Consider the following 21,382-nt stretch of genomic DNA (forward strand, 5'->3'; position numbering starts at 1 on the left):
AACATTTAGATATACCGGTGCTGGTGTTACACATTTTTCATACTATATTATATTTAATATTATCTTTATTTAACTTTGATATCGTCAACAAAGTTTATTATTGATTCAGGAGATTCGAAATATAATAAATCATAAAAAATGCGTTGCAAAGAGCCTAAGTTTCATAGACATCGCTAGATGGTGACATCTCCCTATTGTGGCGGTATTTTCAAAATAGAAAACCTTCTCATCCAAAGATTTACTAATTACTAAATAATTTTATTTCTAATTTTTATGCGCTAAATCCGCAGTTACATTATCTCGATAAATGCGATTACGATTATTTCGTGACGTAGTCATTTGGCTGTAGCTACAACTTCAGAACCCTCCCATACCACCGTTTTAATTATCGATTCAAACACATCTGCTTATAACATCAATGTCCAAATTGTATCGAGACCATAAGGAATTGGGTCACTAGCCAGAACGAGTTACACCAAAGCAGGCTAGAAGGTCACATGGCCTGATCCATTTCAGTCTTGCAACAGAATCACGCACACGTTACGAGTCCGGACACAACACACGTCGCTTGATAGTTTCACGATGACATAAGACGTGCCATACGTTAGGTACGCAACACTGATGAAATACAGATTAGGTTGAATATTTTTGTTAACTTGTTTTCACTTGTCTGGCCTTGTAACCTTTCACCCTATGATAATTCGCGAAACTGCCAACAAACGGTGGTACTTCGTAATAAATCTTGATTGTATATATTTTGAGATATTCAGTAAGAGCTACATAGATGCATCTTCATTTATAACTTTTTAAAATTGAAGTGCTTTTTACCTGTTTGATATTATGAAGGGACTTTAAAGAGAACCTTGTAACCTTTCACCCTATGATAATTCGCAAAACTGCCAACAAACGGTGGTACTTCGTAATAAATCTTGATTGTATATATTTTTAGATATTCAGTAAGAGCTACATAGATGCATCTTCATTTATAATTTTTTAAAATTGAAGTGCTTTTTACCTGTTTGATATTATGAAAGGACTTTAAAGAGAACCTTGTAACCTTTCACCCTACGATAATTCGCAAAACTGCCAACAAACGGTGGTACTTCTTGATAGATCTGATTGACTATTACTTCTAGACATTCAATACGATCCACATAGATACATCGTCATTTATAATTTTGTCAAATTAAAGTGCTTTTTACCTGTTTGATATTATGAAGGGACTTTAAAGAGAACCTTGTAACCTTTCACCCTATGATAATTCGCAAAACTGCCAACAAACGGTGGTACTTCTTAATAAATCTTGATTGTATATATTTTTAGATATTCAGTAAGAGCTACATAGATGCATCTTCATTTATAATTTTTTCAAATTAAAGTGCTTTTTACCTGTTTGATATTACAAAAGGACTTTAAAGAGAAAGATGTAGGATGATAAGAAATTTTCTTAAGCTTGATTTTCTTTGGAAAACTGGCAGGTTTCCAAACGAACGGTCCCAACGAGTATCCTGAGCACCCGTAATCGATTAATTAAACGGCGAGATAGCATAGTGTCGCTGGAAGTCTCCTAATTAATCAAGCAGTCTGCCGAACAGCTACACGATCTTATCGGTTAAAGTACTACCATTGTACTATAGGACAACGGTTAAGTCTAGTCAACTCTTTGCTGGAAGCTGATGGCCCACTGCTCGGCCAGGCATTGATCGATGGATCATCGATCGAGCGACGCCCCGTTTCTATTCAGTCTCGCCTCGACACGATCGTCGGTGACGTCGAACCAATAGAATAGGTCAATGCTTCTCGAATGGAATCGAGGAACATCGATTCGACACGCAGTTTAGGTAATTTCGATCGAACGAGCTGGGAAACGCTTTCAGTTCTCACCTGGGAATCCTCTCGGAGTTCGCTGCATTTACGAATCGCTTTTTATTCGAATTATCTTATAGTTACAAGTAAAGTAACTTAGTCGCAAGTAAAACTAGGATTTAGCAAGGATCAAATATTAAGAAAGGTCGAAGGTGTGTAGGTACGAGTAAGCTGAATTTGGTCAGCATAGAAGTATGTAAATAATTATTGCAGATTATTGTAGTAAATTATTGTAGAGAATTATGTAGAATTACGTAGAGAATTATTATACATATATCATATTAATTATGTACTCGTGAAGTAATACATATAAGTTCAATTTGGTCAGCACAGAAGTACAGTAAATAATTATTGCAGATTATTGTAGAGAATTATGTAGAATTACGTAGACAATTATTATACATCATATTAATTATCTAATTGTAAAGTATACAAGTGTAGAAGTTTGAAGAGATCCCCGGATTTTATAATGGTGTAAACACTTTTACGTAACGAGTACACATAACCTTGAAATTGGAGAATGCTGACCAGATGCAAACTGCACATACATCCTTTGTGATCGTCTGTACGGTTTCTCGCACTCACCTACGTTACATAAAGCCTATTTCATCTCAATTGGATTGCTGCAACTGGTTTTACCAATGCCCTCGAAGTTCACTGTGTTCACCACGCGATTTTGAGTCTTCTTGGATTCTTCGATACCTCAGCACACTGTTTTATGTCTTCTTCCATTTCCTAGGGTCGATGCTTTTTCCTAACTGTGCTATTCTGGGATCTCTTTTTATCTCAAGACTCTTGTGCTTCTTGTTAAGAAAGGGTCTCTTTTATATTCAGAATTTTGAAATCCAATAATCACGTAGTTCTACGAACGTCATATTCTTGAATTTGATGTTTTACTTCAAACATAAGATTTTAAAGAAACTGAATCGTGGAGGGAATGTGAACTCGAATTTACTTTTGAGTTCTATTTATTCCATTTATTTATTGAGTTTGTATCACCTGCATCGGTCTATGAATTCATGTAAACGCACCGTTGCGAAACAAGACACAAATCAAGTATCGTAAGACGATCCTGGGACCAGGTCTCGTTTTACAGCTGCATCGATCGTTTTCGACCGGTGGATTAACGATTTCGAAAAACGAACTCGAGCTACCGCGGTGAAAAACCATGCACCCTTCCATAAAGTCTTATGACTTCTAAAATATCAGCTCTGTACCAGTTTAAGAGCTGAATATCGGTGAAGAAGCAAGACGGAGGACGATGATGGAGCACAGAATTCGGGTTTTCAAGAGATTCCAAAAATCCCTGGAAAAGATGATTGAAATAGATGGAGCTTAACTTTAATTAAATCACTGTTAGCTACATGTCATAGAGCTTTCGACGACTTCATCGATTTTACAAGCGAATAAAGCAGATAAAAATTGCAGTCGGAGAAGCGAACCGACACAGTAATAGTAGACCATAAATCGAGCACGCCTCGACTGCCAATGGGAAATGAGCATGCAATTGCGAGGAGACTGAAGTGCATGTGCATCATGCGGTGATGCATTGAGAGCGAGGTCGTGCAAGTGTCGAACATACGAAATTGCCTCGACTTTAAATATTCCATTAACCAATTTTACCTATCGTACTCTTCTAGATTTAAATGCGAACTTCACTTGAAAATCTTGCATCGAACATCTGAATAAAAATAAATAGCTCACCCCAAGCGTTGACAAAATTAATAAAAAGAATTATCGTAGAACGACACCGAAGCTATGGAATTTTCTGAGCAAAGATTCTTCGAAACAGATAATCGAGCGACAAATCACGAGTGTCCCGGAGGGGAATTTTGCAAAAAATGGTAGCGATCAGGTCGAATCGAGTACACAGCAAGACAGCTCACTCTTCAATGTCGGCTTGACAGAAAAAGATAATGCATCGGATTTCCATGCTGGAAGATAATTCGATTAGGAGCGAGCGACCATGACCAAGTTTACGTTGTAATTGGCGATCGCATTATCGAGTGTCAGAAAATCTGCGGGCTCCGAATGGGATGTCCCGTACGCGCTAATTCAATTTGCGAGACCTCGTAGCCGTGACAATTAGCACGGAGAAAAGCTGATTCGGAACGGCTTTCTTCGTTCGAAATAATCGAATTTCGCGAAGGTCTCTTCCGGATTTGATGAACGGCCGAGTTAAAACTTCAGCGAAATTGAACATATTTCATCTTGCTTCTGGGAATTCGAAAGTACGAAGTAATTAATGTAGAAAATCAACGGGAACTAATTTTCAAGAAGTTTCTTGCCGTTTTCCGGCTACGAAGAAATCAGCAAAATTCGCGACCTCCCAATTAAAAGTGTAGATTGGATTTCTCCTACGTTTCGGTTATTAATATCCTTATTATTCTTGTATTTTAGTACAAGAGGATACTTTGTAATGTAGCTGCTTGCATATTTACATGCAGTTTAGCCAAAGTTGCACCCGAATGCAGTCGTGTTAAGTTTTAACTCTGTGTTAGAACTCGGTTGGTTAATACTTTGGAAATAATTTGAACGAAACGAAACGACGTCGTAAATTAAATGAACGTCGACGGAGCCGACATTTCGTGTTCTTTCAATCCGAGCGATTTTACGACCCATTCTCCGGCTTTCCGGAAACGTGTAAAGCTCGATCAGGCGCGAACGCGTCAATCGCAACGATTGACCAGATTTTTGCGAATACCCCGTTCTGTTTTATCGCGACGTTTCATTTCACAGCGACGATAATGTACTACGTTTCGTATGTCACACTTTGTAATAAAACAATCTGACAAGAAAGTTACGAGCACCGAAAATAAAAAGTATCAAACACGGAAATTGCTGACGATGAGTTAAAACAAACGGGGAAAAAGAGCGTCGATCAACGAGCAAATCGAGTTTCGGAATAAATATTTCGTTGTTTTTCAGCGACGGTCAAAGCAGTGTCGCGAATAAATATCGAGCAGAAAATATTTCGATGAATATATCACGGGCAAACGCTCGCGTTCTAACGAAATATCATTTACAGACGTATCGCGCTTCGATCTCGTTTGAATTAATGCGATACCGTTGCGATATCGTCGCGAACCCTTCAACCGGACGCAAATAAATTTCTCGACGCGTTCTCTGTACGCTGATCGAAATCCCGTCGCTTTCGTTCGACTTCCAAGCGAGAGTAATTATCGTTTCGAATTCATTTTACTGTTTGCGTGGAAATCACGGGAGGATCCGGAGGGTTCGAATAACAGAAACGTTTGTGCAACTAAAAGCACCACGAAATATACGCACTTTGATAAGAATAAAAGTTAAAAGATTAACCCTGTGCGCTCGAGAGGTGACTCAGTCATCATTACATTTAATGCAATAATTTTAAATAAAAATTTTTTAACTGATTCTAAAACACGACACGTGTGACGTATAAACATAGTCACAATAGTCGAACTTATTAGTAAAGAAATAATAACCTCAAGAAAATTCATTTAACTTTTTAACCCCTTGCACTATTTTGACGAATCTGACTCTTGACGCACTTGTACCTCGGCTGTGATTAATTTTACTGAAACTTTGAATACGCTTCAATTTGGAGTTCAAGTCCAATTATAATTTGCATAGACAACTATTGAATAATAATATCTTGACATAACATTTCAATTTTTTTGTCTATTTTAATATAGTAGCTGTAATTAGGCAGTTCTGACTGACGCACCTGACAAATAGGTCATAGTGCAAAGGGTTGACTAAGTTTTAAAGTTGCTGTTTGTAAACAGTCAAATTACCTTCGAGTGCAAAGGGTTAACATCGTGTGTACGAATCTAAAAATTAGAACTTACTTTCAACTTTTTAACTTTTAGTTTAATTTTTAGAACGTAAAAGTTAGGTTAGGAATCCGTTGGAGAGAGATGAAGGCTATAAATAAAAAGCGATGCGCATCTTTTTTATTCAGCAGCTTTTTTATTGTTTTAATTATAAAGAAGTAACAAAGAATAATAATTTCATGATATTACCATACTTTCTCTCTCTGTCGTTCGCGCGCGCACACTCTCCCTTACACGCTCTCTCTGTCTCTATGTATTTATATCAATATTATTTAATAGATATACTCATTCACGTATTGAATATCGTGGCAAATATATAGATAAAGGTTTCATCTAACGTTCACACGTCGTGGATAGCGACCGTGCAACAGAGACGCGCCTCTCCATCTTTTGATCCGAGTCCGCGATCCGACGAACGCCCGTATGGCTCGATTATCGAGATTCTCGTCGAAACGATTTCTCGCGGTTTTCTTTCCCTCTTCCCTCTGTCCCTCGTGTATTATTCCAACTGAACGAAGAAAAGAAACAGCCATCGCCGAGAGGAGAGAGTCGGAGAGGAAAGAAGCGGAAGTCGGTCGGCCCGCGGGGTCGAATCGGAAGTCGCGCGCTGATCGAGGCGCAGCACGGAAGTGTCAGTTTCGGTCGAGATTCCGTCTCGACGATCACCGACACTTCGAACGGACTTAATCACTCGATATCGTCGCGGCTAACCACACATCGATTCGCGGAGACGAGTCGCCGGGTCTCGAGGGAAACCGGAAGTCGGTACTTGACAGCTACGTCGTTCTGTCGTTTTTTCGCCGCGCCCTCGTTGCGAAAATTTCGTCGATGCAGAAAGAAATCCTTGCGTTCGGAGCTTTGACAAAAAGACGGACGAAATTTTAGCAACGATCGAACGCGAGAGTAATCGCGTATTCTTTCGCACTTCTTCGACACTTTAAATGCAAATTGAGTCTGTTCCGTTCGGTTCGTTTGCTGGAAGGACTGTGCGAAGCTAACGCTAGATCCGTATAAAATTTCTATTATGTTAGAGTTCGTACAAACGTTTGCATCGTAGCCTAGATCGGATTCTGTACTGGTGTCAACGAAAACATCGATGCAGAAGTGCGGAAAAATCGAATTGGTCTCGTTCGAACAGACGACGTTCGATTAATGTCTCCCGCGTGTTCCCTCCAACCGAATCGATACAATGCTTGTCCTCGATTATACGGAAACGAATTCGAGAAAACAGCGCGCGTCGATGGAACGAGCTTTCATTTTCTTCGCGAGTGCAACGAGCACGCGACGTTTTCTCGCAATCGGTGAAAATCGATCGAGATTAGACTCCGTTCACGAGGCTTCGATCGACCGTTTCTCTGGCTTCCGGTCGTTACTTCGTTTTTTTGTAGAATTTTACGAAACGTTCCTTTCCGATTAGCTACGAATCTATTTGCTTTACTTTTTGCCGGTGACGCGTTTCTTCCGCTAAGATTTCGGAGCAGATCTGAAAGCGACACGCGTATCGGAGATGGACTTTTTGAAAATCGATTCGAAGCTCGCGAACGCTCGTTCGATTTCACGCTCGACCGGAAGCGCTCTCGTCCCTGATGCACCTCGGCTAGCTCTGTTCCGGTTTCCGACGAGGATCGCACGCGATCGCTCGCTCAACTAATAAAAACTCGACAACATTGAACTATATCGAGAATTATCGCCTAGACTACAAAATTCCAACAACTAATTGGGCGCCTCCTATCGAAGAAACTAATGTGTACTAATACCAGGCGCCCTCCCCTTGACCTCACCGACGCCATCTTGGATCTCCTCCCCATTACCGTCGCTCATCATCATTCAGGACAATTATTTCTCTAAGCTATCGTCTCGAATCAATTTATCATAGATCTATGGCCGGAGTCACGCAGTTACTTTTTATTCCAAATCGTTTAAATGTCTTTTATTCGATGTAAATAAACTGTAAATATAAGGTCATTGGGATCGGGTTATTTTCATGGGGAAGCATCATACAAAGTCTCGTATTTTAAATATCTACCAATGGATTTACAGAACACAGTGAAAATGAGGTCAAACACGTTGTCCCATAGGTTGCATAATTTGCAAATCATATAAAATTTGATTATCGTGTAATAGAAAATTGTCGACAGTGAAATAAGAGCAGATAGAACAGATCACAAATTGAGCGCAAACGATTGAGTAGAAGAATAAATCCGGTACTCCGTCCAAAGTCTGTAGAGAGTTCGCGATCGATTAATCCAAGTCCGAGCGACGGGACGGAGATCCATGATGCGAGATTGATCGGCACCACCCTCGTCCACCGTACTTGCATGAGAAACTATATGTAATAAGAAAGAACACCCTCGCGAGAAACGAAAAGTTTCCTCCCTTACACGCACGCTCACGCAAGCAAGCAGCAGGCAGGCAAACAAACAAGCGAGCAGGAAACGTCGTGTATTTTAATCTCGTTCTTCTCTCTCGCGCGCGCACTATCTCGCGTTTCCTCTTTCTTGTCATTCGCACGTACGTATTTTCTCCGTTCTTTAAACGCGTGAAACGAAATTTTCTCGAAACTTCTCGACGGATCAACGCAGCCAGCTAACGAAAAGACCACGCGTCGACACAAGGATGGAGACACGAAACAGCACGAGAAACGGCGCACGCTCGATCAATCGATCTATCGATCCTGCGTCGAGGAGGCGACGAGTCTACGAACGTCGTCTCGCGACTAATCGTCGTCGACGGAATTTCCCAACTGGAATTCCAGCTGCGTCGTCAAGCTCGTCTAAAGCTTTGCTTTTCGTCTTTTTTTCGTTAAAAAAGAACCTGCGATCTAATATATATTTTTTTTCTAGGAATCCTGGATACTATTTGCGCGTCCAGAATCGACTGTGATTCTTTTTTCTATAAAATTATAAAAGATCTGGATACACCTTCGTTCCTCTCTTTCGATACGTGTACCCCCTCGACGACCGAGAGACCTCCCGGAAGCTCGGTACACAGCTTCCGGTCGCACCGTGGCCGAACACAGAGTGCGCCGTTCGATCGTGTCGGCGTTCTTAATTAATAATTAATTCTAACAACACGCTGCTGCTTCTGGCTACTAAATACGACTAAACTGGTTGTTGTTTTTGCGAGGTTTCCATTGTTCTCGCACAATCGTTCTCTTTGGAGGCGATCGCGCTACGTCTAAAAAAAAAACAGAAAACGCGTTTCTCCCGCGTTTTCCAACGCGAACACACACGAACAAAAATAAAGTAGATCAGAACAAAGTAAAAGAGTGGTACAAAAAACAAGGTCGATACACGCTACGATTATTGAAAATCCATTAGCAGTAATAATATTAATAAGTAGTAGTAGTAATCATAAGAGAATTAACGATAGTAATTACAATAGTAGTAGCGGTAGTGGTAAACAAAGCACTGACAAGCTGCAGAAATACAAATACGAAGGTACAAATAATTGGGAACAGAATAATCGTTCATATTCATATCGGGACTCGTTCGAATCAACGCGATCCGTTCTGGTGTTTGTTACAATGAGAGATTGTGTCACGTGTGTGCATTGTGTGTATGTGTGTACACGTTTATTGTTTCTCTTCCATCCCGAACAAGCTGCATACAACAAGCGCATCGTCGCACGCGTTTCAACCAAAGGACGATTTCTTCTTGATCGATTTTAAGTATCGTCAAATATTCTACGCGTTATTATCGATCGCGTGACGAGATTTTTCTATCGTTGCGCTCATTCGCTCTTTCTCACGCATCCACACGCACTTGTCTCTCGCTGTCTCTCCCTTTCGCACCGTTCTTTCGCATCCCTTTACGCAATCGCGCCTTATCTGAACAGTTTTTATACCAATTTCTCGCTCCTTTATCCTTCACGTATTTTTTCCACGCACTCTCTCTCGTCCATTTCTCTTTCTCTCTTTCTCGCTCTCTCTCGATCTTTTCTTCCCTGATTCGTACGCACAAAAACACTGTTCCGCTTTGTCTCGTATGCTTCGATATTTATATATATGTATATGTATATATATATATAAAAATACAAAAAATAATTTACAAAATGATATTATAAGTATATTACACGCGAGTTTCATTTTTGTTTCACACATTTGTTTTTTTTTTCTTCTTTTTGTTTCTTCGTTCCCCTTCGACGATTTTATGTCTGTGTGTTGTGTGTGAGTGTGTGTGTGAGTGCTTTATCTTTCGTATCGAAAACGACCCGAACGCTCGAAAAAATGTTAAGAAACGCTTATTAAAGACTCTTCCTCGAACCTGGTCTTTGTTTTTCTTATCTTTTGTTTTTCAACTAAGCAACACACACTGAAAACGCGACACAGTTCTTCGCTCTCCCCGTCACATTTTGTTTTTTTCGCAATTTTTTCCGTTTTTTTGGTTTTGTCTCCTCGTTAAACAAAATATAATGTAGCGGTGTATGTATATATATATATATATGTATATAATAATATATATATATAATCGATATTTTTTCTCATACAATGTATGTATAATTGTCTATACATATATATTTATATATTTATATGCACGTGTTCGCTATGCTTTTTTCCATGTTTTCATTTTTTATACATACATATGTATAATATTACTAATGACGCATTCGCGGGCCATAAAGAGATAGAAAACAAATCCGTTACAACAGGATAATCACTGTAGTTATCAAACCACTGTTATTATTAACAAAAATATATATATATATGTATATGTATATTGTGTATATATATATATATATAATAATATAGCAGTATATATTATATTAATCTGGAGGCGCGATGCACGCTGGTATAATCAAATATCATACAAATAAAAAAAAACAACAATAATAAACTATAAAAAAAATGAAGACAAAAGGAGAAAAATAAAATTATTGAAAAGGATCACCTTAAAAAGACTAAAGGAATCCTCGATCCGAGGATCGAGAGATTCGTAGATCGACGGTAAGAAAGAAAAAAAAATATACTCTTAACTTATAACGCACACGTTTGCAAAAAAAAAAGGTAAAACGGTTCTCGTACAAAAATAAAGGAACAAAATCTAAAGCCAACAGAAAATACATCTCGATTACAATAATAACGTTAATAATAATAGTAATAAAGAAAACAGGAGAAGAAGTATAAAGGAAACAATGGTAGCGGGTGAAAAAAGGTACCTATATACAGATATACATATATAGGCGCACAGTGTCTCGCTGTTTCTTTCGCTCGCACGCATTTTTATCTTTCGCGCTGCACCCTCTCTTTCTTTCATCCCTGTCACACGCACACGCGCACCAATCGAACGCCATTCGCGAACAACGACAAGTACACGCGTACAGAAATGTAAAAGACATAAAAATCGTCAGCGAATAGAATATATAGAAAAAAGAGAAAATAGAACAACACCGCGGAGGGCCGAGGAAGAAACGTTTCTCATCCCCCCATTTGAAAGAAACGAATCGAACTTCACGCGGTTTGTCAGCCTCGTTTCCGGAAATTTCGTTTCTCCGCCTCGATCCGTCAACTCAAAAAATTCATCCCTTCGCACACACGCACGCACACGCTCTTCCATTCTCTCCCCCTCTCTCTCTTTTTCTATAGGTATATCCGACTGATCGCTCTGCCGCTTCATGTATTTTTTTTCTCTCTCTTTATCATCCCTCTTGCTACGTACGAAACGATGAAGACTGGGGCCTGGGGTGGGGTTTCGGAGAAGGGGCATTTCGTAACAGTTACATTTAGGATGCACTTACACGAGTAACATAGTTGCTTGTTTTGCAATTATTTTTTTCTTTTTTTTTTTCGTCTGTTTACCATTTCGACACCGAGAGTGTGACTTGGGTGGGGTACAAAAAGGTTCTTTTTTTTTCATTCTTTGCCTAGCGTAGATCTCTTCCTGTTCGTATATCGAGGGCTGGCACCGGAGTCGTCTCTCGCCACCCCTCGAGCCGCGCAATCGGGGATCGATCCGTCGATTTCCGGTCTCCGACAAGGTCGAAACGACGCTTTCCCTCCGTTCGTCTTGTTCCTACCGTTTGCCGGTATCGATCTTTCATCATTTTTTTTTTCATCCCTCGCGGACAGAGAAACCGACGAGTCGAGCCCTCTTTTCGCCACGCTGTAACCGAGGTACAGCCCTATACGGTACGTGTGTGTATATATATAATATATATATAATATATATAATATATAATTATATGTATATAGTTTACATTCAGTAAGTAGTTAAAGTATTGAAAAATATATATGTAATTAATTACAAATCTAATGATCATCCTCTTGTTAATTCATTACTTGGTAGAATAATCGATAGGTTCATTTTTTTGGGTCTTTCTTTTGTGTTCCTTCGTGTGTCGTGTGCGTGTATGTGTGTGTGTACGTGTGTTGGCTTCGAGTGTGTCCGATACACAAAACGCATATTAATATTGTTCTCTTCCTTTCAGCGTCGTTTTAGCTGTTCTGTTGCTGCTTTTTTAGCGTGAAACGGCTTTCTCTTTTCAACTGTACCTGGAGATCGTGTGTCCGGTTCTCTCTTTCTCTCTTTTCCGTAGCTCTCGTTCACGCGTTTCTTCTGCTCGCTTCCGCTCTGACACGCGTGCGCATCGATGTCGTTTTCCGTTCCGCTTTTTACCAGCATTTCGATCGCTCACCAGCGAAAACGAACACCGGGAATTTATCTCCCTCTGCCGATTCAGCGACCATTTTCTCCGCCGTTTTCGTGCACCTTTTATTTTTATTCGCGCGTGATCCACCATTCTCCCCGTTTCAAATTCTTCGTCTCGCGTATCAGAGCTGCGCACAACCTCTCGTTCTTTTGTCCGTCCTTCTCTCCCATAAATGTATGAATATATATTATATCTAATATTGCAGTGTTCGGTTATCGCTATGACATTAGTTACGTTACCACGATTACTTGTTTCTCCATTTACGGTTAAAGAGACAATATCGATCGCTATAGTTTATAGACACATGATACTTTAAAGAGACAGATTACCGTTGTTACGTCGTCACGTTATTTCACGTTATTATCTTATTATGTTCTTTTTTTTTTGTTCTTTTTCATTTACTTCGTGTGTCGTGTACCCGAGTTACTTCGAACGGTGTGTGTGTACATGTGTATGCGTGTGTATGTACGTGTGCGAGTGTAATTAAACCTTAACTTCCCGCCCTCGTCTTTTTCTTTTTTTTTCTTTTTTTGTTAACGAATACATCCATTACAGATTATGGAAAACTATGCGTAATTTCTTATTTTTTTTCTTGTTTGTTTGTTTCCTGGCTTACAAAGTGTTTCATTACAATCGTATTGTAATCGTATAATACTTATAAGTTTATCTTTTGTATATCTCAATGTATGCTCTATCAATAGATCCCGTCGTCCATTTTTACACGCTTCCTTCTCCTTCGATTTCCATTTCAATCCCGTGCCATTTTCTCTGCCGTTAAAAAGAGTATACATCGTATGTGTACGTATGCGTGTGTACATCCGTGTATGTGCATGCGTGTGCGTGTGTGTACGTGTGTGTATGTGTCCGTGTGTTTGATTCTTCGCTGAGCTGAGCCTCTCGTCTCAAGCCGAGATCCACATTTGATTCGCAACTTATTGCAACGCTTGCCTCCCCTCTCGTCCCATTCCGCTGTCATCGATTTATTTTCGAGTCGCGACGCCTCGAGACGCTAGGACCACCATTCACCGCGCGACAAGTCTAATAGGATCTTCTTCCGTTTCGGACGAGGATCTCCAAAGGTCCGAATAGGAGCTTCTGTTCGCGATTACAAAGATTAGAAAAATAATCGGCGCGAGGAGCTGTCTCTCCCTCTCCGATGTCCGTCCCCGTCGTCTCGAAGCTGTTCGCGATCTATCGATCATTCTTTCCTCCGATCGCGAAAGTTGTCCCTTTTCGCGAAGAAAATCGACCATTTTTTACCGTGTTGCCCGATGAACGCAACACGACGACGAAACACCGCTGGATGGACGTTGGTTTCGTTGAAAATCAACCTTCAAAAGTCCCTAATCTCGATCACTCTTTCATCGACTTCTCTTTCTCTCTCTCTCGCTCTCTACTTCTCCCTTACGCTCTCTCTCTCTCGCGTGCTTTCTCTCTCTCTCTCTCCCTCTCTTTCTCTCTTTAACAATAGCAGGTACTAGCATAGCTACCACAGTCGTACGTATCGTTAATAGTTACAATTAAGTTTAGATATTACTAAAGGGTACTGTTCTCTCGCCTTGTCCCCCTCGCCTCTATTCCCTCGCGGATCTCGCCCCTTTCTACTACCCTTATTAGTTCCGCAGTTTAAAAACTTGTTTAGCACCCCCGCGCGCGACCGGAAACACCGTCTGCCGACTTGCTCGCTCGTCCACCCTTTATTTATAGGAAGTGACCGTTTTAACATCGACTGATCGTTGATCGATCTTTTACAATTAACATCGCTGGTAGACGCTGAGAACAGTTTTTTTTTTTTTAAAGAGGAAACATTCTTAATTCGAGTAACAGATTTAGATAAAAGTATCGGTCACTTCTTATGAAGAAACGCACGCCGACGTTCGTCGATCTCTCGCTTCGCGTTCAGACGGAACACTGGTCAATAACGGCCAGCAGTACCGGAAGCTGCTCGTCGGTCACATATACAAAACGGGCTATATCAAAAATTCGTACGAAAAAACGATGAGAAACGTCACGCTTAAAATTATACTACACGCTGACGCGTTCACGAGTGACGCTAAGGTAAGAAAACTAGTCTAAGGAGAAGAGGACTCGCGGCTGAACCGAGCGGATCGATCGACGAAAGCCGTGTCCTTCCTCGCTATACAAGTGTCGGTGGTTTTTCATTCGCTCGCGAGCTGGTCGACAGTTTTCGATCGCGCGTATTCCGTACGTTTGTCCCACGACGACAAGATTAAACACTGTTTTTTTTGTTCTTTTTTTTTTAATACTTTTAGCACCTAGTGCCCGGCCCGCGGCTCGCGGCACCTCCGCCGTCGTTGCTGTCTGCCGGAAGTCCTTCACGACGGACGGACACGGTTCGAGAAGCCAAGGATCGAATCAACTTGAAGGTTCGTCGCTGGATACGAACATGGAGATCTCGCGATTATCTCGCACAATGGCTTTTACAAATCATCTTCTTGGAATTCGCGAGTTTAATCTTCTCTGACTCGTGCTTGGAGTAGAATCAATTACTGTATCCTAGTTCGCTCAGGTTCCGTCACTTTATCTTTCCTCTATGGTATTTCTAATTAATTGACTACACGTGGTTTGGAAACTAGGTCAGTGCTTCTGAGTGTCCGCGAGTTAAACTGTCTCCTGATTGGTTTTATTGACTCAACCAATTGCTCTAACTTCTTAACGTATTTTTCAAAACTATCATATTTTACCATGGAGTAGCATATTTCATAGAAAATTACAGAAAACTTCAAAAAACGGTGAAAGTTAAAGGGATATCTTTGTATCAATATCATCGAAGAACGATGAGTCATGTTTAAACTAGACTAGTCAAAGCACCAGTTGAAGATTAGTTTCCTTTATCGAGAAAAATTTGTAAATAAAATTCGTGGCATCGGAAGATCTCGCATCAACTTCCAAGGGTATCAGAGGGATCTGAACCGTAGTCCGGCCGTCGAGGACAGCAACGAAGGACTTAATAACGTAATCACCTAATTAATCTCGCGAACGCAAACCGGCTGGCTGCGCGCTCCCCACGGCTAACCGTCGACACCCTTGTTTCCCTAGGACGCCCTCGGCCCTTTGTCTTCGATTTCAACGATCTCCGAACGCTCCCGAACTTTCCGCAGAATCGAAAGTTACGACACGGAAGTTTGGACAGGTCGGCCACCTCCTCTCCAGAGCCAAGAGAGGATCGATGAGACAGCGAGAAAATTAAAGACGAGCTCTCGAGGCTCGATAGCACGGAATTAGGAAAGTTCGTCGATTCTCGACCGGTTGTCAGCAACTTGGACGACTGCTCGATGACTCTGGAGGAGCCCGATGAACCGCTCGGACCTTCAGCGTCCAAGGGAAATCCACGTCCGATCGCGACGGGGGAGTTTCGCGCAACGCAGCCGCATTCTCGTTCGCGGCGAACATGCCGCCATTCGTTTCCTTTTCTACTCTTCTCCTCCTTCTTCGCTTTCTTTTTTTTCTCTCTCTCTACACTCTACTGCATTTATTATAAAAATAAAATGTAAAATCGTACCGAGGACGAGTTTTCCGAACGGTATGGAACCGCGAGCACCATCTGCGACTCGATCGAATCTTTCGTGGATTCTCGCCCAGCGGCTGTCACTTTCCTGTTTCGTATTCGTTTCCCTCGATCGTCGTAGAAACACGACGGTAACCGGGTGTTTCGATGCTCCCGTGGTCGTATCAAGCTTTCGACGCGAACGAGAAGAATACACGAGCGGTCGTCAAAACGTTCCCCGTTGGGCGTTTCTGTTTCGTTTCTGTTTTTTTTTTTTTCGTTCGTCGACGCATCGGCAGCGGCTACAAGTAGTCCCTAACCGTTTCGCGAGAACCCGCCAAGTGAGTGCATATCTTGAATATAATACATAGGCTCTACAGATATATTCATTATCAATTCTCCGACTATACCAGTGAAAAAATAAATTATTACGCGTTGGTAATATCTGTGTACGTGTTGGTGAAGTCGTGCGCGATAAAGTGTCCACCCCCAGCCTGGCCGGTGTGTGCCCGGCTGATCGTCCATCAGGAGGGGTGCTGTGTGTACCGTACGTTATGTATACAATGTGTGTCGCCAGGTAAATGGTGGGTGAGAGTGTGTCCGGTTGCGTGTGAAATCTGGGCCTGTGTGGAATCTTTTTTTTTCTGTTACGTACTCGTGTGTGCACGTGTGTGTTTCTCTTGGCTCTTTCGCTGTCCCAGGTGTGGGCGCACGGCGTCGTTCGTTCGACTCGTTACTCTGGAAACTGATACGTTGGTCCGTGTCATTCCGTGTCCGTGTTCGTCTCGACTGGCTGGTCCGGATTAACGCGATCGCGATCGCGACGCAACGGGAGCAGCCGGTTTGTATTTTTCGTCGAACGGACGCCTAGCGCCATCGCAATCGGGTCCGTGGTTTTTTCGATTGATGAACATTAGCGTACACCGCGGCTATACGTTAGTCGATCGCTCGTTCGCGTTCGCGAGTCCCGTCGCGTCGAAGTCCTCCTCGTCCTCTTCGTTCCACCTCACCGCTCTGCTCCAGAACGTCCCGCGAGCACGCATCGGCACACAGGCGCACCCGACTCGAGAATACTCGTCCGTTCTCTTGCCGTTTTTCGTCGAATCGCGCCCGCGTGTCCGCCTCTGGTACACTCGGTTGTTCCTGCGAGACGTGTTTCCGCCGAAGGGGCGCTGCTCCGCTCCCGTTCGCCGGCGAATGCGATGGACCGAGTTGTTCGATCGGCGAACGATCGAACGGGAAAACGGCAGCGAACGAACCGGCTAGAAGGATGAGCGCATCGGCTGAGACGACGACGTCGATGATCGATCGTGGGGCTAAGGCTGGGGCTACCGTGGCGACGACGGTTGGGATAATTTCGGAGAGAGAGACAGGGCGGGAACTCTAGTGGATGAGCAGGAATCGACGGCATCGTCAGCTACGCGCGTGAAACCTTCGGATCAGATGGTGCAAGCGGATCAGGTATGGTCAGGGTACGGAACCTAGACTCTGGACGATGTCTCGGCGCTGGAGAGACTGGAACGACGCTTCCGCCTCTCTGTTCCTCTTCTTCCTCCTATCTGACGAAGCAACACCGAGGACCGCGGCTCGAGCCGCGTCAGTCACTCGGTTTCCACTCGTTTGGGGTGTTAGTTGGCTACGAGGAGGTGCTGGTACTGGCTAGCAGGATACGGTGCCACAGAACCGAGGCCGAAGTTATTCAGACCCTCGACCAACGCGGTCTTGTCCTGTTGCTGACCGATGCCGTTCACGTTGCTGTTCGCAGCGGTGGAACCGACTGGACCGAGGTTGCCGGCGGTCTGAGAGTTGCCGTTGCTTCCTGCGGCGTTACTGGTTCCGTTCACGCTGCCCCCGTAGAACTGGTGGCCAGCGATCGTCGTGGGATCGAGGTAGGACGACGGGAAATTGGCGCCCGTGTACAGATCACCGGACAGATAACCACCGTGGCTGGACGAGTCGAAGATGTTGCGATGAGGGAACTGCGGGTGATACGCGGTCGGACCGTGCTGGAAGAAGTACGCGCTCGGATCCGTGTGTTGCTGGCCAGCGCCGGCGACTATGCTTCCAGGAGACAGACTGCGGCTGCGAGGAGATCTCTGAGACACTGGTAAGCCACCGGCAGCTGCCTGCTGTTGCTGCTGCTGCTGCTGTTGTTGTTGTTGCTGCTGCTGCTGCTGTTGGTGCTGCTGATGATGGTGGTGATGGTGGATCTGTTGCTGCATGGCGCGCTGCTTGATGTAGTTCGAGAACTCGGTGGGAGACATTCTGAAAGCAACGCGATTACGCACGGTTCGATTACTTGTTTAATGACTTGCTTCGGCTCTTGCGGTCGATATTACTCGCTTGTGTGTGTCGCGACAATACACGGGAAGTCGAACAAATCGAATGTTCTTGGACCTCCGAGAGGAATATAAAGTAGAAACGAACGATTACTAACCTGTTTGCCCGTTTGCTGCTGGTTTTCAGTTTGGTACTGCCAAACTTGGTCTGGGCGAAGGTAGCGGTGGTGAAGGTGAGCGGTGCGGTGGTGCGTGGGATGAAAGCTGGCACAGGACTAGGCGAACCCTTGAACGAGCTGGTGATGGGTGTCGGCGAAGGTGCCGACGAGGAACCGGACCCGTGGCCGTTCTGCTGGTTGTTGGACGACCCGTTGCTCGCGTTGCTGCCCAGCGAGCTAGGGAACGGCGACGTGGACTTGGGACTGAGGCTGAGCCCGCCCAGGGACGTGCCCACGGCCTCGATGGGCCTGAAGCACTGAGCCTCGGGGTTGAAGGTCTTGGTCACCTCGCGGTCGGCAGAGCTGTCGTCGTGAGGGTCCCCCGTTTCGGAGTAGAGGATCTTCACCGCGTTCATTTCGCCGATGCGATAGCTCACCTCACCGGGGTCGACCCAGACGGCCAGTTCCGCCGGAAGGTTCTCCAGGATGTCTTGGATCGGTACGCCGCTTTCTTTCGCGGCTCGTTCCAGCACGGGATCCACCGGGTCGCCGGTCTTTAGGCATCTGAACGCGGATCCCTTGAACGGCTTCTCAGGGTACCAGTGACCCTTGAACTTGTCCTTCAGCGCTTTCTCCAGCTCCTCGCCGAAGATGTTCACCCGTCTACGGGGCAGTTTGTTGTAAAGGTACGATATCACGAAGTTGAGCGCCACCTGCACCTCGATGTGCATCTTGGCCTTTGCTGGGAGAATCTTCGGGCTGTTGCTGGACGAGGCAGCCGCGGAATATCGCTCAGCACGTTCGCACGATCGGCCGTCTTGCTGCCAACGCGTGGCTGCTACTCGACGATTGGCCACTGGACGACACCAGGGTCGACAGTGGCTTCGACCTTTGGCTACGGTGCTGCCTGTTCTTTAAACCTCCCCGCCGATCGATGAATCTGTAACGTCGTACGAGATATTTCTCGTTAGCATCGTCAAGTTTTTTGTTACTTCGGGTTAGGGATAGAACCAGGCTAGGATAAGACCGTAGCGCGATGGGAAGTTTGAAATTTCGAAAGTTTTAAATAAACGAAGAAGCCCGATTGGCTCGATTACCGGCTCACGAAAGAACTTCCGTAGAACGTTTCAGATAAAAATTCGCGAGTCACGCACAAAGGGGAACGTTATCATTGTTCGTTGGAGGGTTTTTGGCATCGAGTGCAAAATCACATTAAAAGAGAGTACGCTCCGGGGCGAGTATCTTCGAAAGGTATTCGCTTTTACCGCGTTATCGGCTGCGCATTGAAACGGAACGCCGCTTCCGGTTACTCGAGACTGCCGTCTTTCGGTTTCAACCCCCTCAAGGTGTGGAACCAGAGGCAATCGGTCTTGCCCGTTTTCGCGCGGTATAATAACGCCTTTCTCGACTTTCCTCCGCTCTCGACAAAGAAGCTCTTATCAAAATCTTTCCCGTTTTATCCGATCTGTAATTCGGGACGCGAATTTTAATTGTGGATTTGCTGGACGAGATTAAAGCGTTTTATCGGCGATGAGGTTCTAGCGAAATTATGTTTCGTCGACGTTTGTCGAGTGTTTCAAAGTTCACTCGACACGAACAGCGGGACATTAATCCGAAGCATGAGAGACCATATACTATCGTTGTTTATGGTACAGATAGCTCATGATTAATTCGTGATAATCCTTGAGCAATAGCCCATGTATTTCGGAAATAAAAGTCTCGCTAGAACGTGGCGTGATTTCGAGTCAAATTATAATTAGGTTGTTGGGTCACATTAGGTCGCGGATATTTTTGTCAGGTACATTATAATCTGCACGAAATATTTTCTACGAAACTAGTGCTCTCAAAATACATACTAGATGGTCGTGTTTATTCTTGCAACAAAGTTCATAGAAAATATAGAATTTTATCTTTGGCAAAGACACGTTCGTTATATTTGATCTAACCCAGGGGTGAAGATATTTTCGCTCATTTATTATTCTGATATCCGTTTGAAGACAAACAAAATTTTCCCTCTGACCGATTGCCACGAATAGAACACTGCGCAAGGTGTATTTTCACGCAATGTTCGTTAATTAATCGAATTAATTCAATTGAAGTTTCTCGAACGGAGCCTGACCGCAGCTAAATCGATAGATACAAGTTTCCCTCTAACAGGGAAATCCGTTAGAGGCGAGCAAGTAATCGCACAAATGCAGAAAGTTCCTCCGAGTTCGAGAACTATTTGCAAACGTAAATTCGTGCCAAAAATAATAACGCGAACGTTGTTGAAGTGTAACGAGTTCCGTCTAGACGATCAGCCATCTCATCAAAGTCCACCGTGCATCGTTAGTTCCAAGTTTCGCAACGAACCCGCGTATCCAAATCCAAGAAAAATACCGAACGGTGTCCCGCGACAGACTTCTCGTTTGTACCCTCGTATAAAAGTTGGCCGAAAACCGAGGGAAAGTGAAACTCTTCCAATTCGAAAAAAGTGTGGGTGGACGAATATTCAAGTTCTCGCGCGATTACCGTGAAACGAACGTCAATAAAAAGGATTGGCCCCTTAGCGGTTCAGAGTGGCCATCTTCCACAGTGGTTTCTCTCCTAGCAATTGCGGAAGTTGGTCTCCGGGCTCGAACGACATCGAGAGGGAAAGGCTTTTCTTTGCTCTTTCTTCTCCAATCCTCCACCCCGTGTTTCTCTTTCTTTCTCGCCCTTTAACTCCGCTTGCTTTTCCTTTATACCCCCTTTCTTTTTTCATCCCCCACACCCCGTATTTCGAACACCGTTCTCTTCGAGGAGATTCCAAGACGACCATCAAGCCTCTCGACTATGTCCTTCGAGAGTCCGTCTCTCGGAACTCAATTCCATCGTGACGCTATTTCTTCTTTTTTTTCGTCTTCCGCCACAATCTTCCAAGAAAAGACCGTGGGATGGAGACAACGAGCTTCCGAGCAGTCCACCACAGAACCAGCAGCCATTTTGCAACGGGATACGAGGCCCTTCTGTCCCTTGTTCCCCTGTCTCACCCCTTCCAAACATCGTGACAGACAACACGAGGCCACGGGTATTTTTCAATTACGCGACTGTTGGCTGCCTTTGTGGCTGCTCCGTGGCTTGTTCGCA

General features: G+C 43.8%; 2 protein-coding genes across 3 annotated transcripts in view; both read right to left on the reverse strand.

The window, feature by feature from the left end:
• Nucleotides 1-21,382, reverse strand: part of LOC100883779 (uncharacterized) — a 208,539-nt gene that overhangs the window by 84,776 nt on the left and 102,381 nt on the right. The window lies entirely within an intron of this gene.
• Nucleotides 17,466-19,005, reverse strand: LOC100884114 (uncharacterized). The gene is made up of 3 exons (XM_012286913.2): nt 18,275-19,005; nt 18,001-18,102; nt 17,466-17,913 (listed from the first exon to the last, which is right to left on the reverse strand). Exons 1-3 carry the CDS (start codon nt 19,003-19,005, stop codon nt 17,466-17,468), a joined length of 1,281 nt encoding a protein of 426 aa, XP_012142303.1.

This window comes from Megachile rotundata, chromosome 4 (genome assembly GCF_050947335.1).
Source record: "Megachile rotundata isolate GNS110a chromosome 4, iyMegRotu1, whole genome shotgun sequence".
NCBI classification, from domain to species: Eukaryota; Metazoa; Arthropoda; class Insecta; order Hymenoptera; family Megachilidae; genus Megachile; species Megachile rotundata.